Consider the following 17,955-nt stretch of genomic DNA (forward strand, 5'->3'; position numbering starts at 1 on the left):
TTTTTTTCTTTTAGGATCTTAGTTGTGTCATAGACAGTTGAGATTTAAATGATATTTAAATGACATTAGCATCAGTAATCAAATAATATAAATGTCAATGAAATTATTTCTTCCCATCATAATGACTCGTGGACCTCAACTTAGACCGCCATTATGAAAAAAACAAAGATTCACAAGGAACAGAAGAAGAAAAAATATATAGCAAGTTTGTGGGGGGCAAAAAAATCAAGAAATCCAAATATAAGAAAGTCAGTAGGAATATATGTAAAAGATCCTGCATGGGATCTTTGGGAACAAATTACATCTTCTTCATCTTTGAATCCCTAACACCAGGCCAACTAAAAATGCAATATATAAATATAACATAAAAAGAAGGAAGAAAATTATTTCTTTTCATTTGGAGAGGGACTAAGAAAAAATGCCACTAAAAGACAAAAGGTGTTGTACAAAGGTCAAATGTGACTTAAAAACTAGATAATTTAAAAACTGGCTGAGGAAGATGGGAAGCAAGGTTACAATAGAGAAAATAAATGGACTATCATTTTCTGAATAGAGACAGGCATTCAGTCACCTAAGCCTCCCACAACTTGTTATAGAGAATATGAGTCTTATATTGGGGGTGAACAATAGTGGCACACGTGTCACAATTGGACACTCAGAAAAATGTCCCTCCAGCAACTGTGGCAGGGTTAATTTCAGTGATAGTGAAGCAGGGCTGGATGGGACCCTTGTTAACAGAGGCCTTGCAACATCCCGGCCTCACCTTTCCTTGACCTGTAGCTTAAGGATAGATCATCCCCCTGTGGCTCGAGCTCAGAATATTCTCAACAGTTCTCAGCAGTTCTCTGTTTTAGAAAATTACCCTGAAACTTATGCTTAATACTTTTATGCTTATTGATCGCAATCTCTGTAGTCTAGCATTCTTTCCAGGTTACTCCCATCATTGTTCCTGGGTTGCTGATACCACCAGAGAATCACACTGCCAGAGGGAAGGCTCCATGCAGACGCCAGAACCTTCACGTAGCCTCTGGAGGAACACCCAGATTTTCCCATAAATACCACAAACCTGTCTGAGAATGTGACAGCAGATTTTTTTTTTCTTTTTAAAATTAGTTTCAGGTTAAACAAAACAATGTACCATGTACCAGTTAGACATGTATACCCCTCACAAAGTGATAATCCCCTTCCCCCAATCTATTGTCCCTCTGGCATTGTATATCTAATGGAATCTATTACAATTCCATTGACTCTATTCCCAATGCTGCACTCCACATCCTGTGACTATATATATATTATAGTTAACATACATTCTTCAGCTTCAGGTGTACAGTGCAGTGGTTAAGCATCTACACTATGAAGTGGTCTCCCTAATAAGACATGTGCCCATCTGACACCCTACAAAATCTTTATTATGTTCCCCAAACTGTCTTTCATATCCCTGTGGCAATACTGTAGTTACCAATTTACACTGTCTAATCCTTTCCCCTTCTCCCTCATCCCCACCCACCACCTATCTAGCAACCATCAGTTTTCCCTGTATATCTCTAAGACTATTTCTGTTTACTCAGTTTTTTTACTCAGCTCATTTACTCAGTTCTTTAGATTCCACATATAAGTGAGATCATATGGTATTTGTCTTTCTCCGACTGACTTATTTCACTTAGCATAATGTTCTCTCGGTCCATCTATACAGTTGCAAATGGTTAAGATTTCATTCTTCTTTATAGCTGAGTAACACTCTATTGTGTAAATGTACCACAGTTTCTTAATCCAGTAGTCTACCGATGGACATTTTGGTTGTTTCCATAGCGCTGCAATAAACATAGGGGTGCATATATTTTTTTGAATTAGCATCTTGGATTTCTTTGGATAGATACCTAAGCGTGGAATTGCTGGGTCCTGGGTCATAAGGTAGTTCCATTTCCAGTGTTTTGAATTACCTCCATACTGATTTCATAATAGCTGCACCAATCTGCCAGTGAAGGCAGTTTTTGAAGGTGTTAACCTGCTGCCTTCTCAGACCACAGTGCTCTGATAATAAACACTTATTTTATGGCCCAACTCCTATGTCGGGCAGCATGAGTCCCTGGCTCACTTGGCCTCTGGTTTCAATAGCACTCTTTCCCATTGAACACAGACTTGGCCTCAGCATTTGCCTCAACACTGCTCATCAATCAAAATTGACATAGGAACTATCATATGTGGCATTCCTAGCACTATAATCACACATCTACAAACTATCACATTTAATGATTAGCCAAAGATGGGAGAAATGCCCTGAAGAAAAGCACCATTATGTCCCACTATCCTGTCCCAACCAATCTGCTTAACTTTGCTATTTAAAAGCCATGGGTTTCAAATTTCTGTGCATCAGAATCACTGGAAGAGCTTGCTGTTGGGTCCCACCTCCAGTGTTCAGTAGGTCTGGGGTGGGACCTGAGAATTTGCATTTCAAACACTCTGAGAATCCACCTTTCTAAAGAACACTGGAACATTGTCTAAATATGTAAAACTGAAAATCTTTTGATAAGCAAAATAGTACATCATGATTAGCATAACTTTATGAAGAAAGATGTAAATGAACCCACTACAGTTTGTAGGGAATACAGCAAAGATTTTGGAGCTAAACAGACATTGGTTTGATCGTTGGTTCTGCTATTTACAGGGTCATGACTTTTACTAAGATTACTTGAAATCTATGAGCCTTACTCACTGGTAAAACCGGGCTAAGAAAAAAGAATTCCAGAATTATTGAGAGGACTAAATGGAAAAAGATATACCTAAAGTGACTAGACCAGTGACTGGTACATGGTAAGCATTCAGTCCTTCATCTTTTTCCTCCTTTTCTTCACTGATAGGAGTCATAGAATACAAAGAAATTGAGGGAAAAAATATTTTCATAAAGTTTGTAGGATCTGTCATTCCAAAGATTCTTCTAACCGTGCTAGAAAAAAATACTATGGTGAATCAGTGGAGAAGTGGAAACAGCTTAGGTGATAAAGGTTGTGGGGAAGATCTGTTAAAGAACACAGTCCCGGTCCTCCCTTTAGGAGTCTCTCCAAAAGAGATGGGGTTCACCTTCATTCCACATACCCTGATTAAAATGGGCTTCTTACACCCAGGAGGATACATTCCAGGGGCAGAAAGCCAATTGTCTAGTTATTCCCTTATGCACATAATGGTAGGCCTTAATCCAGATTTTTTCTGAACCATTTTTCAAAGGACTCCTGGGAAGTGTTGGGACCTGTAATTGTGTAATCTCCTTGATGAAGCAGAGTGTGACCTTGTGCCATGAAGGCTTAGGTTTCTATGGAGAAGCTGGAAAGCCTGTGGAAAAGGGCTTCCTCTTTTTGTGTATATGGACCATGATGTACTGTTGAAAGTCCTAACTCAAGGAACACAAATCCAACTACTGAAATCCTTTTGTAGTCATTTGGTGTATTTTGAAGCACCAGGTATCACTGATTCGTGGCTACAACTAAAGGAAAGCTTTGCATTATTCTAGAATGATCAACACACTGTGTTTTGCATAATTCAATAGAGTAATCGTTCCAGAAATATCATTTTGCTAGATCCTATTCTGAAGTCAATGTTTCCGAGCAATTTCATTTCTAGTAGAGGACAAAGCTTCCAAGACTGCAAAACCACGTGGGTAACATGTAGCCCAGGGCTTGCTTGCCAGTTAGCATGCTGGTACAGGAAGGAGGCTGAAAGATCACCAGCGTAGACAAAGCAAGCTGGGTTCTGGCTTTGGATGTTACAGCATCTTCTGAACGCCCATCAGATGGGCCAACCCTTGGCAAAAATCATGAGGAAGATCGTGTGTCTTCTACTTTTCCTTACCCTATTTTTCCCTGCCTCTTCCTTAGATGTAAGTCGGTGGGGGAAAAAAGTTTTGACTAATGCAATTCTTATTGAGAGTCTTGTCTTTTATCATAGGGAAATGTTTCCTCTTCTTTTGCCCAGGATTATAATTCCGTACAGACAGGGGGCTTGAATGCCCTATTTCCTTTGGAGTTCACATTAAGAGGGGAAAAAAAATTTCACGATTCAAAACCAAACCCGAACCCAGGGTTCTTCTTCCGAGTAAGGGAGGGTGGGGTCACTCCGGTCTGGGCTCCGGATGTCACCGCGCAGCCGTCGGATCCCCGTCGGCACTGCGGACGCCCGGCACTGCGCGTCCCAGCCTCCGACGCGGGTGCGGCGGGCCCCAAAGCCCTTCCCCCGCCGAGCTCGGTCCCTCCGGTCCGGGGCTGACCGTGAGGCCCACGCCCCGCCCGCCCCGGGCTTCGGAGCGCGGGCTCCCGCCTGCAGGGGGCGTGGCGGCGGCGGCGGCGGCGCGAGGCCTGCGCTCCCGGGAAGCTGCCGGGGTGGTCCCGCGGCCCGCGGCTCGGGGCCGGACTCGGGCAGGCCGCGTGGGCCAGGGTCCCGGCGCCTGCGGCGGCCGCGCGAGGCTCAGCGGCGCAGCGCGAGGCCGCCCGCCGCGGTCCCCGTTGACTCCCTCCGTGACGCCGGCGCGTTCCTTCCTCTTCCTCTCGCCTCTCCGGCCCCGCCTTCCCTTCCCCCCGCCCACCTCCCAGCCGCGGAGCCGCCGCCGCCGCCGCCGCCAGGAACGCCGTCATGTCGGCCCCCGCCGGGTCCCCCCATCCGGCCGCCAGCACCCGCATCCCGCCCAAGCTTGGCGGGGCCGCTGTGTCGGGAGCCGCGGCGGGCCCGGGGCCGGCGCCGCCCCAGCAGAACGGTGAGGCGAGTGGCTGGGCGGAGCGCGGGGCCTAGGCCGGCGGGGCGGCCTGCACGACCGGATCCCCGGGGCGGGGCGGCCGGGCCGGGCCGGGGGCGTCGGGGGCCTGGGCTGCGGGGTGTGGGGGCGCCGGGCCGGGGCCCGCGGGGCGCGGGGGCAGGGACGCCCTGAACGAGGGAGGGAACCGACCTAAAAAGCCGGGGCCGGGGCTGTTTACGTAATGTGCCCCTAGGCCCGAAGCCGCCGGGGGCCAGGAGGAGCCGGGAGCCGTAGACCAGCCCTCCGATCCGGCCCGGGCGCGGTGAGCTGCCTCGAGCGAGCCCTGCCCTGGGGGGAGACCCGGGCGGGAGCCGAGGCCGCCGAGTGCGTGGTCGCCGAGCTCGGTGCATCGTGCCCTTTCCCACTCGGGAAAACTGCTTTGGTTTCTGCAGTCCAGCGAGCACGCTGCCTTCACGGGAACCGAAGTTAGCGCTCAAGTTTGTAGACAAAGGGAGTAAATATGCAACCTAAGTGTAACCGTCACCCTGACCCAGTTCAGCCTCAAGATCTGTCACTTACTACTGCGGCTGCTGCTCGAGGGTTGGGGGGTTTGGGATTCGCTCGTCTTCATGTTTGAAAGCGGAGCAGGTGTCTAACGGATTTAAACGAATACCTTTAGGTTGGATGGTTTCCCCCCCCCCCCCAAGCTTCACTTTCAGAAAGAGAAAAACGTGCCAGAGTTGGCCCTGCTTTGAGGGCAGGCTGGCTTTCATACAGGCAGCAGCCAATGCAACGTGAAAGCCGGTTGGCTTTGAGTATGCAGGAGTTTTCGCGTGAAAAATGATCATCTCTAGGATATCCATTCTCTAATCTTGAGATGTGGAATATTCGTGGATGGGGCCGAGGAAGGGGGAGAATCTCTTTATAGACTTGATAAATATTTCAGAAGAGAACCCTCGAAAGTCCTCAACTGAAAACTTGAGAAAGATGTCCTGTGTTTCTAAGAGAACAAAACTACACAAGTACTCTTAAAACAATTGTCGGGCCGACCTATTTTATCCAAGTTGTTAGTGAAAATTCGCTGGGCTTTATGAATCAGTTCAGCCGACATCTAATTTTTACCACTGATGGCTTCTTTTTTTTCTCTTTTGTCAAATTCTTTTTTTGTTAAATTTATTGGGGTGACAATGGTCAGTAAAATTACATAGGTTTCAAGTGTACAATTCTGTAATACATCATTTGTGTATCACATTGTATGCTCACCACCCAGTCAATTCTCCTTCTATCACCATATATTTGACCCCCTTTACCCTCTTTTTCCATCTCCCCTTCCCCTCTGGTAACCACTAAACTGTGTCTTTGGTTTTTTGGTTCTTTGTCTTGTTCCTTTGTTGCTTTCAGTTTTATATCCCACATAGGAGTGAAATCATATGATTCTCGATTTTTTCTGTCTGACTTATTTCGCTTAGGATAATAATTTCAAGATCCAACAACTGATGCTTTTCAAACATGAAGTTTATCATTTATCCCGAGAATCAGAGGTTGAATTTTTTTTCTAAGTCAAAAGTGATGGCTTAGCCCTAATATCCTTTGGATCAGCCATACTTGTCAGTATTGTATGCTTTAGTTCCATTAGCTGTCGTTTAATGGGTTTGAATATGAACAGTGTTTTAGGTTTGTTTCTTACTTATGTCCTGAACATACATAAAGATAATTGTGAGCATTTTTTCTTCTTGTAAACGTAACAAATTCTTGTTTTTGTTTTGTTTTTAAAATAGCTTTGTGTATGAAGGAACTGGAACACGATAATTTAAGAAGCAATCCTAAGCCTTTGAGAATATTGTAAACCCATGTGGTCCAAGGATCATGTCTTTTCTTGATTTTCTGAATATGCATTATTGTCTTAGTGAACACGTTTTAAAGTGGCAAATATTTATCTTAGCCTTACAGATTTTGTGAATGTTCAAGGAATGCCAGGATATCAGTTGTAATCAGGATGTTAAATCTGTAGGAACCAATTAACATATGTAGAAGCCAAACATAGGTGATGCTTGATTTCTAATATTTGTAATCTTTCCTTTCCTTTCAGATAATCAGTTCAACATTTTTGCCTGTTTACCAGTTGGGTACTCAAGATTACCCCAGTAGATACGACAGAGTCCTTTCTCCTAAATTGACCTGTTTTTTTGGTGACATTCCAGCTGGGTTTGACCTTGAGGGATTTGATAGGTAGGGGTAGGAGGACAATGTACTCTCCATGAAGTTTACATTATGAACAAAAGGAAGTATGAAAGTGCAAGGCATATTTAGCGACGAAGCAGTCAAGAGGCAAAAAAGGGTGTTGGTGGTAGGGAAAACCCAAGGCATTGGAGCTGAAAGGAATCCTTATAAGGGCCCAGGTTGCAAAAGGGCCTTACATGTCATGCTAAGGAAATTAAGTATTAGGGTCAGTTTGGTTTTTGTTGTTGTAGAAGGAAGTAGTTTAAGCAGAAAAATAATAAGATCAAGTCTGTTTTTGTTTTGTTTGCTAATCTTAGAAAAAAAAGTTTTTGCTACATGGTGTTGTCATCTATAGATAAGTATTAAGCGGTCATTTGTGTTTGTGGTTTATTTTTTTGCTCTACATAAACTAATTCGCCTTTCAATATATCTCCGTAGAATTCCAGACAGTGAAAAAGAAATAGGTCAAAAGTAGGAAACATAAGAAAACAGAATTGTAAAACTGGAATGGTACCTACTGATCACTTAGTTCACTGGTTGTCAAACTTTTCTAAAAACAGAATTATTTTCCCACAGGAAATTGTGTATAGAGCCCTGATTGAGAAAGGAATAAAAAGCAGAGCTGTTGTGGTTAAAATAGAGGTGGAGGTCCAGGGGTTTTTGCACTGCAGTCTGAAAAACACTTTGTCTACTTCCCTAATTTTACAGATGAACTGATGATCCAGAAAGGTTAGTGGGTGTTTTTCACCAATTGCTGTGTAAGCTTCATGAGGGTAGCAGTTTTGTCTGTCTCTTGTTCACTGCTATATATTCAGGGCCCGGAACAAATTATAGGTATTCATTAAACATTTGTTAAAGGAAGTCTAATTCAGTCTTCCTAATCCCAAGTTCAGACCTATCAACAGACCATAAGAATTTTCTTTTTAAACACTTTTAGAAACTTTGACATTGGAAAGTGTAGGGAATAGATAGGCAGAAAACTGAGACTTAAACAAGTTAACATGCTTTCCCCACTTATTTGAAGATAGAAGTTGACTTCTTTTAATCTGTAAAGTGTTTCTCTTAAACGTCCTTCCTTGGAGTTGTAGTTCTATACTTTAGTTTTTTATTGAGCAGAATATGGGTTTTTATTTGTATTTCCATGTGAAGTATTAGATGAATATTTTTCAACTTTGACTTTTGAGAGTCCTTCCAAAGCTGAGTCCTCAAACAAGGGAAGTTTGAGTGAAATAGTATCCTGGTAATGATAGTTGTAACTCAAAATTTCTCCTAATTGACTTGAATTGAAAGGGGTCTTAAAATTTTTTTTTTTTGTGGGGGGGGACGACACCCAGATTTAACAATAAACCACGGCTTTTTAATTCTACTTTTAGGAAACCATTGGTGCTTATTTCCAAATGAAGATGTATTTTCTTCCTTCCATATTCCTTTTCCAAGAATGGTGATTACTGATGATAGTATTATCATTTTAATTGTCAACAATGTGAGAAAGATGAGATAGTAATGGGAATTACTGGAATTCATTATGGAAGAGATAAATAAACATCCCATTCACTTAACAATACTATCTGGTCAGTTATAGGAAACCCTTTAGCTTTGAGAGCACATGCAAAATTTAAAATGATACACATCTCCCTAGTGTCTGTGCAGTAAGTTCCTTTTGATCAGAGTGGCACCTGTGTCTCAGGTTTCTCGTCTTCCTTTATAGCAGCCAGAGCATCAGGTCTTCCCTTGAAGATATTGCCATGGTATTATGTAAATCTGAATACATAATTTCCTTCTAAGTTGATAAATAGATACCTGAAGGGTCTTAAAAAATATTCACTCCCCTATATAAACAAGTGTCTTTCATCTAGGTTTAATTTTTATTTTGTGTTGCTATACGTACTGCTTTAGTTATTTGCAGTGTCCTTTCATTTCCACCCACTCCCTCCCCTTCGGGTTTCTGAGATTGTATCTGTAATAATTTTTGTAAACCATTTTCATTGCCACTGATCAAGTATTTCAGCTTACTTTTATCTTTCTAATCCGTCTGTAAACCCTGAAGTGTTACAGCCTAAAGTCATTGGAATAGAATAGATTTTGAGCCAATCTTCAATGGACTTGCCTAGAAATGAGAGCATCTTCACACTCAGCACTGGGTTTAGAGCAGATCATGTTATATTCAGCCTCAAGGAAGGCACTGTTTGCAATAGGTTAAGCATACTCAGAATTGTCAGAAGGTGGGGGCTAGTGAAAAGGCTGTAGGCTTTGATACAGCCTGAGATTTTGTGGAGAAAATCATTTAATATCTCTGAGATTCAGGGGACAATAATACCTTCCTTGTAGGGTTGTTGGGAGAATTACATTAAATGAGGTACTATTTTTAACTCTTTTGCTACCAGGTTCATTTATATCCAAATGAATACATCCAAAATTTTTACACATAAAAATAATGTCATTTATATACAGAGCAGCTTAAGTTGTTTTTATTAAATGCATAAAATAGTCAAAATATCAACTTTTTGTTTTTTGTGGATTTCTGATACATTTTGAAAAAAAAAACTTGAAATCAACGCAGGGAAAGAGTTAAAGGACCTGGAGCTTAGCAAAATGAGGTGCTTAGCAAATGAGTGCCCTTTCATTCAGTTTCCTTCAGAACACCAGAATATAAATTCTTCGTATGGTAGGAACCATGTGTTTTCCTCATCATATTCCCAGTGGCAACATGCAGTAGGCTCTCAATTGAAAAGTGAACTTGGCTTCCTATTATTACTTTTTAAGATTGGCCACTGAAAGGATCTGTGTATGGCCAGCTCTCCCTACCCGTTTCTTGTATTGAAAGCTCAGTGACTATTTTAGGCTTTCGTTATTTTCTTACGTTGTCCAGCCCCCCGTCCCTCCGACTAGTCCAACTCTTGGGAGGTTTCCTTTAATAGGCCATCTACCTCAGCTAGCTTGCTGGCTTGCTAGCAGATGGATTTAATAGGGTTCAAGTTTTCTAAAATTGTGTGCGGAAAGCTGCTTATACTAGTGACTGAGCAAAAGCAGAATGAAGTAGGGAAGGGAGAGGGAGTAGTGAAGTGCCTTCCCTAGGCGGCAGCCAAGTCTTAACTTGCTTGTTTTTCCTAGTATTTCTGAGAAACGGGTATTGTGAAATGAGCTTTGGAACCCACAGTGCCTGGCTTCTATTCTACACTACTTACTATTTGAATTTGTGTGAATTAGTAGTGAGCTTTCATGCCCCGTTTACTTGTAAAATGACGATAGTGATACTTCACAGGATTGTTGTGAGAATTATCTAAGATTATGTGGAGACAAACAAAGTCCCTGGTGTGTATTAGGTTCTCAACCAGCATCAGCTTTCTTTTGGCCCCTTAACTCTTAGTATTTGTTACCATGGCATCCAAAGAGGACAACTGATGTAGTGGCAGGAAAAATCTAAATGCAGTGAGATTTTATCCAAATGGTTGCATAGGCTGTATCTGTAGGCTCTTGTCTGCCAGCAGTGACTGGATTAGTCTTCGATTAGAAAGAATAATCCAGGGTATCCAGATGCGATTGGAACTCCCCATTTTTGAAACATCACTAGGGTTTCTAATCGCAGATTTCCTTCAGTCTGTGTGTACGTATTTTTATGCTTATAAAATTCATTTTAGCAATATTATTGATACTTTATTGGCAGTGGTAGTGTATTTCAAAATATTGATTAATCAGTACTTTGTGCACTGACTACTGAATGGATACCAGCCTTGATACTAGAGCAAGATTCAGTTAACCTGTAATATGCCAGACATTAGTCCTTTAGTTGCTGACATGAGGTCTTATAGGTCAGGGGGAAGGGGCCAGCATTGTGGGGCATACTAGGGAGGCAGTGTCAGGGCTGTGGCTATTTACTAACTGGTTCAGAAGTATTTCAGTATTTTATCAACAATGATTGTTAAAATGCATGCTGGCTGAACACTGACCTACTTCTCGGTAGTTCAGTAGTGAATGAATTACATTCTTAAATCTGATTCTGCCTCTTTATAGGATAAAGGAGCTTGACTTTGTTGCCCTGATGTTCTTTTGAAGATAATGAAAACCTTTAACTTTTAAAAAAAGTATTGAAATTTAATTCAGAAAAAGAATGAAACAAATATTTTTGATATTAAAAATACCGGGGGTGCCAAAAAATGTATACAAGTGGGCACTTTGGTCAACGTTGCTCAAGCAGTAGTTCACCATAATCAGAAGTGTCTGGATGCTGATGGTAACCACTTTGAGCACCTCATGTAATTGCACAAGTCAAACTTGATTTGTATTCATCTTTTGTTATCGGTATATATTGAGTATTACAATTAATAGTTTTTGTTTCTTAAAATGTGGATACTTGTCTGTATTGCTTCTCTGTTAAGTGTGGGTGGGGTTAGGAAATTCATTTATTTCAAGAGATCCTATGATTAATTTTTTGTATAGTGCCTAGATGTTCCATAACATACTTGCTTTGTAAATTTTGATTTTCATGTCAGGTTTGCTTAAAGCAGGAATAGAATCAATTTTCTTTGACAGAAATCTAGGCTCTGGAAGGAGATTATGTCACTGAGGCAGATAACCTTTGGGTAGATGTTGTGATACTGAGTTTCGCCAAGGAGGACACCCTGCTAATTGAAAATCAGAGGCTGTATCTCGTGCTGTGTGGTATCAGGCTGACCAGCCGTGCAGCTCCATTGAACAAGTATAATAGACTATTTGTTAAAAATCTCTTGTTTGCTTCTGAAGTCAGATTGGTACCAGTAAGTAGATAAGGTGTTAGAATCTGTTTTTCTCTTTTATACAGACATACCCAACATGAAGCTAAGAATTTAAAATTATTTCAGAGATTGTATTATAACCTGATTTTTTTCTGTTTTTCAGTGATTTGTTTGTTGATGCATTTTTGTGTGTCACTATTTAGGCTGTTTGGCGGATGCAATAATTAAATTACTTCATTGATTCTTAACGCTTTCTTTTTTTTTTCCTTTTTTTTTTTTTACATTTTTACCTCTGAAATTGGGGTGCATCTTAGAAGTGGTGGAATTTCAAAGGTTGTTTTACTGAAGTGGAAGTCATAATATAATTGTGTGAAAACCTGCCATGTATACTTGAGTAATGGCCTCCTCAAATATGTCCCCATTCTAATCTCTGAAAGCCTTGCGGCTCTGATTAAGAGTTAGGATATTATCCCGGATCTCAGTGGGCCTGATAAAATCACAATAGTCCTTATTAGAAGGAAAAGGGAGGCGTCAGCCCACAGAGAAAGTAATGTGACCACAGGAACCAAGAGGTTGGAGTGATGTACTTTGAAGATGGAGAAAGGGGCCAGAAGCTTAGGAATGCAGTTGCCACTAGAAACCGAGAAGGCAAGAAAATGGATTTCCTCCTCAGAGCCTTAAAAGGAACTAGCTCTGCCCATGACACTGTGACCTTAGTCCAGTGAAACCAATTTTGGGCTTTTGACCGCCAGGACTGTACAAGAAGAATACATTTGTGTTATTTTAAGCCACGGAGTTTGTGGTAATTTATTACACTAGCAGTAGGAAACTAATACACTTGGTAAGATTAAAAAAAGGTGACAGTATCAAAACACCTTAGATATAATGATACAGAGTAGATTTTTTTTGTTTCCTTTTATTTCACATTTTTAATACTTGAACTACTACAGAGTGTAATGTGTAAAATGCTAAAGTAAAAAAAATCAGATCTATTTGTTGTACTAGGCATAAATTACTTTTCATAAGTGGAAGCTCTTAAAGTTTTGTGTTCTTTCTTTTTAAGTGTCATATAGTCTTTGTTGATACATCATGATGAGGTAAATGCCTGATGTAGAAATATTTGATGATGATTTACTAGGCTGCTTTTTCAGAATACGGCTATGGTTTCCATGAACGAGGCACTATGCTAAGCCTTACAGATATGATAAAGCTGAGAGCAAATTTAGACCCAAGTTTTTAACTTACAGAGTTTGCAATTAGTTATTTACAGTTCATGTGAAAATTGCTGTCGCAGTAGTTCAAGATACTATAGATGCAACACGAAGCTGGCATTCACTTACCAGGTTAGAGAATGTTTTCTAGAGGAAGAGCTGAGTTGAGGTCTGAAGATTGAGTAAGATTTGGTTAGATGAAGGGAGAGGAGGGGATTTTTGAAGTCTCGAGGTAAAGGGATAGCCTGTTTGAAAGCTCAGAGGTGAAGCATGCCTTGAGAAAAATTTAGTGTGGTAAGAGTGTGTGCAATAGTACTTCTCAGCCTTTCCATACTCAGGGCTACTTTAGTGCTAACATTTATGATGGCATTCGTAAAGGAATTAAACTTCGAGCACCTGTATTTACCAAAAAAAAAGTAAGTTTCAAAAAAGAATCTGAACTGTATTCTGCCCTAACCAACTTCTTGGATGGTTTCTTGAGGCAAAGCTCTAGCATACACTCTTACCTAAAATTGTGCTGTGGCTTCTTTGCTTTTATTTATTTTTATTTATTTATTTTATTTATTTATTGGTGTCAAGTTATACCTCTTCCTACCAGGTCGGCATTCAGTGTCGCTTCACCATAACAGTAAGCATCCTTAGTTGTAGCAAAATTACATTTCGTTTACTGATCACACTTTGGTAGATCCACGTGAAGGATTTGCAGTATACAGTATGTGAAGGCATGCCTGTTGAAAATCATTGTGAGAAGGAGTGGTGAGCAATGAAGCTGGGGAGGTAAGTAGGGTCAGATCATGAAGGGGAAGGGCCTTTACATTAGTTTTCTCTTTTCTATTGTAACAAATTGGAGGCGTAAAACAACATGAACTTACCATCTGTGGGTTAGAAGTCAAACTAGGCTAAAGTCAGAGTGTCTGTAGGGCTCCGTTACCTTCTAGAGGTTCTAGGACAGAATCCATTTCTTTGTCTTTTCTAGCTTTCAGAGGCTGCCCCCATTCCTTGACTCCTGGCTGCCTCTTTCCATCTTCAAAGTTAGCAAATACTGCATTTCTCTGAGGCGTCTTCTGTAGTCACATGGCCCTCTTCCACTTTTAAGGACTGTTTTGATTACGCTGAGCTCACCTAGATAATTGCAGCTAATCTTCATATTTTAAGGTCAGCTGATTAGCAACCCCAATACTATCTGCAACCCTAACTCCCTCGTGCCATGTGTCCTACTGGTAATATATTCACAGATTCCAGGGATTAGGACATGGACAGATGGGATGGGGGAGGGATTGTTCTGCCTTCGATTGTCTTATTGGCCATGTTAAAGAATTTGAATTTTTTCCTGATGGCAAGAGAAACCATTAACAAGCCTTAAACAAGGAAGTAACAATCAGATTTGCTTTTTAGGAAAATCACTCTGGCTATGTTTGGTGTAGTCATTTGTTTAAAAAATTGTGTCATACAATCAATTTAGTAGTTCATTTCCAGCACTTTTCTGGTGTTGTAAAAACTAATGTTGCAGTAATTTTAGATTTGCAGAAGTGATGCAAAGATGCAGTACAGAAAATTGCAATACCCTCACTCAGCTTCCTCTAAAGTCTTGTATCTTCTTCTCATGTCTTAACATCTTACAAAACCATGGTATATTTATTAAAACTGGGAAATTAACACTGGTGATAGACACTTAACTAAACTATAGATTTTATTTATATTTCACCAGTTTTTCCACTTTTTTTTTTCCCTGTCCCTGAATCCAATCCAGGATACCATGTTGCATTTAGTTGTCATGTTTTTTTATTCTCTGGTCTGTGACAGTTTCTTAGTGTATTTTTTTTTGTTTGGGGATGCCTGACAGTACTAGCTATTTTATAGACAGCCCCTCATTTAGACTTGCTGATGCTTTCTGATGATTAGATGGGGATTATGAATTTTTAGGAAGAATGTCACAGAGGTGAAGTGCCCATCTTACCGCATCAGATCAGGGGTTGCATGACATCACCGTGTTTCATTGTTAGTCATGTTAACCTTGGGCACATGATCAAGGAGATGTCTTAGCTTGAGTTGCTATGACAAAATACCATAGATTGGGTGACTTAAACCATAGACATTTTATTTTTTCACAGTTTTGGAGGCTGGAAGTCTGAGATCAGGGTGTCAGCGTGGTTGGGTTCTGATGAAGATCCTCTTCCTGGCTCGCAGATGACTGTCTTCTCGCTGTATTCTCACGTGGCTTTTCTCGGTTCATGCATGTAGGGAAAAGAGATCTCTTCCTCTTTTATAAGGATACTAATTCCATCATGAGGGTCTTACACGCATGACATAATCTAGACCTAATTACCTCATTAAGGCCCTACCTCTTAATACCATCAAATTGGAGTTCAGGACTTCAACATACAAATTTTTGGGGGACACATTCAGTTCATAATAGGGGCAGCACTGCAGGTTCCTCCACTGGAAAATTACTATTTTTTTCTTTTCCTACTGTGTTTATTAGGAATAACTCACTTCAGTCTATATTTAACGGGAAGAGAATTAAGCTCTACCTCCTAGAGTGAATATATCAGTTTGTGGCCATATGTTAAAATCAGCACAGTAATTAATAATTAATAAATATGCTTGGGGAGAAACTTTGAAATTACTAACCTGTTTCTCTTTAAATTTTTACCCACTAATTTTAGCGTTCCTCAGTGGCTATATTGCCTGCAGTAATTATCACTGCAATTCTAATGGTGATTTTTCTCTTTCCCTCATTCCTTCTACATTTATCATTTGGAATTTTTCTGTAAGGAAGATTTGTCCCTTTTCTCCTATTTCAAAATTTATTAAGTCATTTATATTATGGACTCATGGATATTTATTTTATTCTTTGGATTATCATCATTTATATCTGCTACTCAAATTATTATAGTTCTGGCCATTCAGAGCTCTTTCAGATTGACTCTTGTGCACCTTAGTTCTCATCCTTTTGGGTTTTGAGCACTTCTGTACTTTCCTGCATTATAAGAGTCTCCATCTTTTACTTGCCCTACCTTAGCACTAGAATCAGCTCTTTGTCCAAGGAGCCCTGATGCCTTTTGTTGGGGCTTACTTAGTATTTAGAAACCAAGAACTGTGCCCTGGATGTGCTTAACTGCCACCAGGTGTCACTACTTCTAGGCTCTCACAGTAGACGGCTAGGAGATGTATATACTTGTGTGTATACTATTAATAATTCATATATGTAAATGTGTCTAATTATATCTGCATTTGTCCATCTTGCATGCGTTTTACCTAATATTTTTCAGGTAGTTTATCATACTGATTTGTCATAGTCTGCATTCCACTGCATTCTATTGTAGATTTTCTTGAAATCCTGGTTGATTTTTTTAAAATAAAAATTTGCATGTAATAAATTTGCATTTATTCTTTGTAGTGTACAACTCTGTGGGTTTTAGCAGATGCGTGCAGTCAAGTATCCACCATCACGCTACCATATAGAAAAGTTTCATCACCGTAAAAGATCCTCATGGAGTCCCCTTATAGTTAACCACCTTCTTGTCCTCTAATCCTGGCAGCCATTACTCTGTTTTCCATCCCTGTCATTCCACCTTTTCCAGAGCATCACATAAGTGGAACCATAAAATATATAGGTTAGATTCATCTACAATTATTTATGATCATGTGGCTTAATGTTTTTAAAAAATTGAAAACAACCAAGTGACCAATAATAGAGAATTTATCAAAATATGATAAATCCATGAAATGGAATACTATTCAGACATTAAAAATGATAATGGAAAGATATTCAAGTCACGCTAAATACAAAAATCATATAAAATCTGATTAAATTAAGTAGTTATATGCAAAAAGTAAATTCTGGGTATATGTACCCGTACATTAAAATGTTACTAGCAGTTATCGCAGGTAGTAAGATACAGATGATTTTTATGTGATCATTTTCTATATCTTTTTGCAATGACTATATCACCTTTGTAATAAGAAAAACACTTATTTTTCAAAAATTTGACTATCCATATATGTAACTAATTCTCTCCTGCACAACGTTTGTTGCTGTCCATTTTGGAAGTATTAAAATACCAGCTGTTTTCCTATATACTGTAAAATCATTTTGAACCTAAAGAAAGATCCTAGAAAGTGTTGTTTTCCCCTTTTTCTTAGAAATTAGTAGCATTAATGAAATTTGGCAGTACCTCAAAATGCTTTTGTAATTCATGTTTCTACTAATGTCTACTTTAAATGTTTTGGCCTAAGTTGCTGTCATTAATTCCTTTTATCATGTTTTTTGGCATGTAATTTTTTTAATTAATTGATTTTTAGTTATAATAGACATACAGTTTTATATCAGTTTCAGGTGTACCACATAGGGATTCAACATTTATATTCCTTACAAAGTGATCAACCCGTAAGTGTGGTGCCCATTTGTCACCGTGCATAGTTACTGCGACGTTATTGATTCTACTCCCTATTCTGTACTTTACATCCCTGTGATCTTTTTTTTTAATTCCTTTTATCTTTTTATATTTTTCTGTCTTATAGCAGCGTTCAATAGGAATTTAATGCAAGCTGCATATGTAATTGTAAATTGTCTAGAAGTCACATTAAAATATCAAAAAAACGAGTAAAATCAATATATCCAGTTATCCCAATATATACAAAGTAATATCATTTAAAATGTATTTAATATTTAAAAAATGCTGAGACATTTTCCATTTTTACATAGTATTTATTCAAAACCCACTGTATATTTTATACTTCGAGCACTTCTCAATTCTGATTAGCCGTATTTCAACTGCTCAGTAGCCCCCTGTGGCCAGTGGCTGCCCTGTTGGAAAGTGTAGGTCTGTATCGCATGTTACGATTCCCGTTGTTTTCACCTCTCATGATAGACCCAATTTTCAGCTCTCAGTTTTTTTCTGTCATTTTTTTCTAGTGTATCTTTCAATTCTTTTTCCATATTTTACTTAGGCTATGTAGCTCTCAGATTGTATTCTAGGGAGGAACTGTTTTTCTAATAGAATAGGACAACCTAGTGCATTCTACATATATGTGTGTGTGTGTGTATATATATACAGACATACACATACACACGTATATATGTATGTAT

General features: G+C 39.7%; 1 protein-coding gene across 4 annotated transcripts in view; it reads left to right on the plus strand.

Annotated features, from left to right (window-relative positions):
* The first annotated feature begins 4,521 nt into the window (after positions 1-4,521).
* SEC24B (SEC24 homolog B, COPII coat complex component) overlaps positions 4,522-17,955 on the plus strand; it is an 80,690-nt gene continuing 67,256 nt past the window's right edge. For 3 of the 4 annotated variants that reach the window (XM_081050257.1, XM_081050258.1, XM_081050259.1), the window contains exon 1: positions 4,522-4,741. In XM_081050257.1, the coding sequence (XP_080906383.1) occupies positions 4,621-4,741 (121 nt within the window). In that variant the 5' untranslated portion in view covers positions 4,522-4,620. The remainder of the gene's footprint in view (positions 4,742-17,955) is intronic. The other variant, XM_081050256.1, reaches the window with a different exon arrangement.

The sequence above is a fragment of the Rhinolophus hipposideros genome, assembly GCF_964194185.1.
Source record: "Rhinolophus hipposideros genome assembly, chromosome: 1".
Classification (NCBI taxonomy): Eukaryota; Metazoa; Chordata; class Mammalia; order Chiroptera; family Rhinolophidae; genus Rhinolophus; species Rhinolophus hipposideros.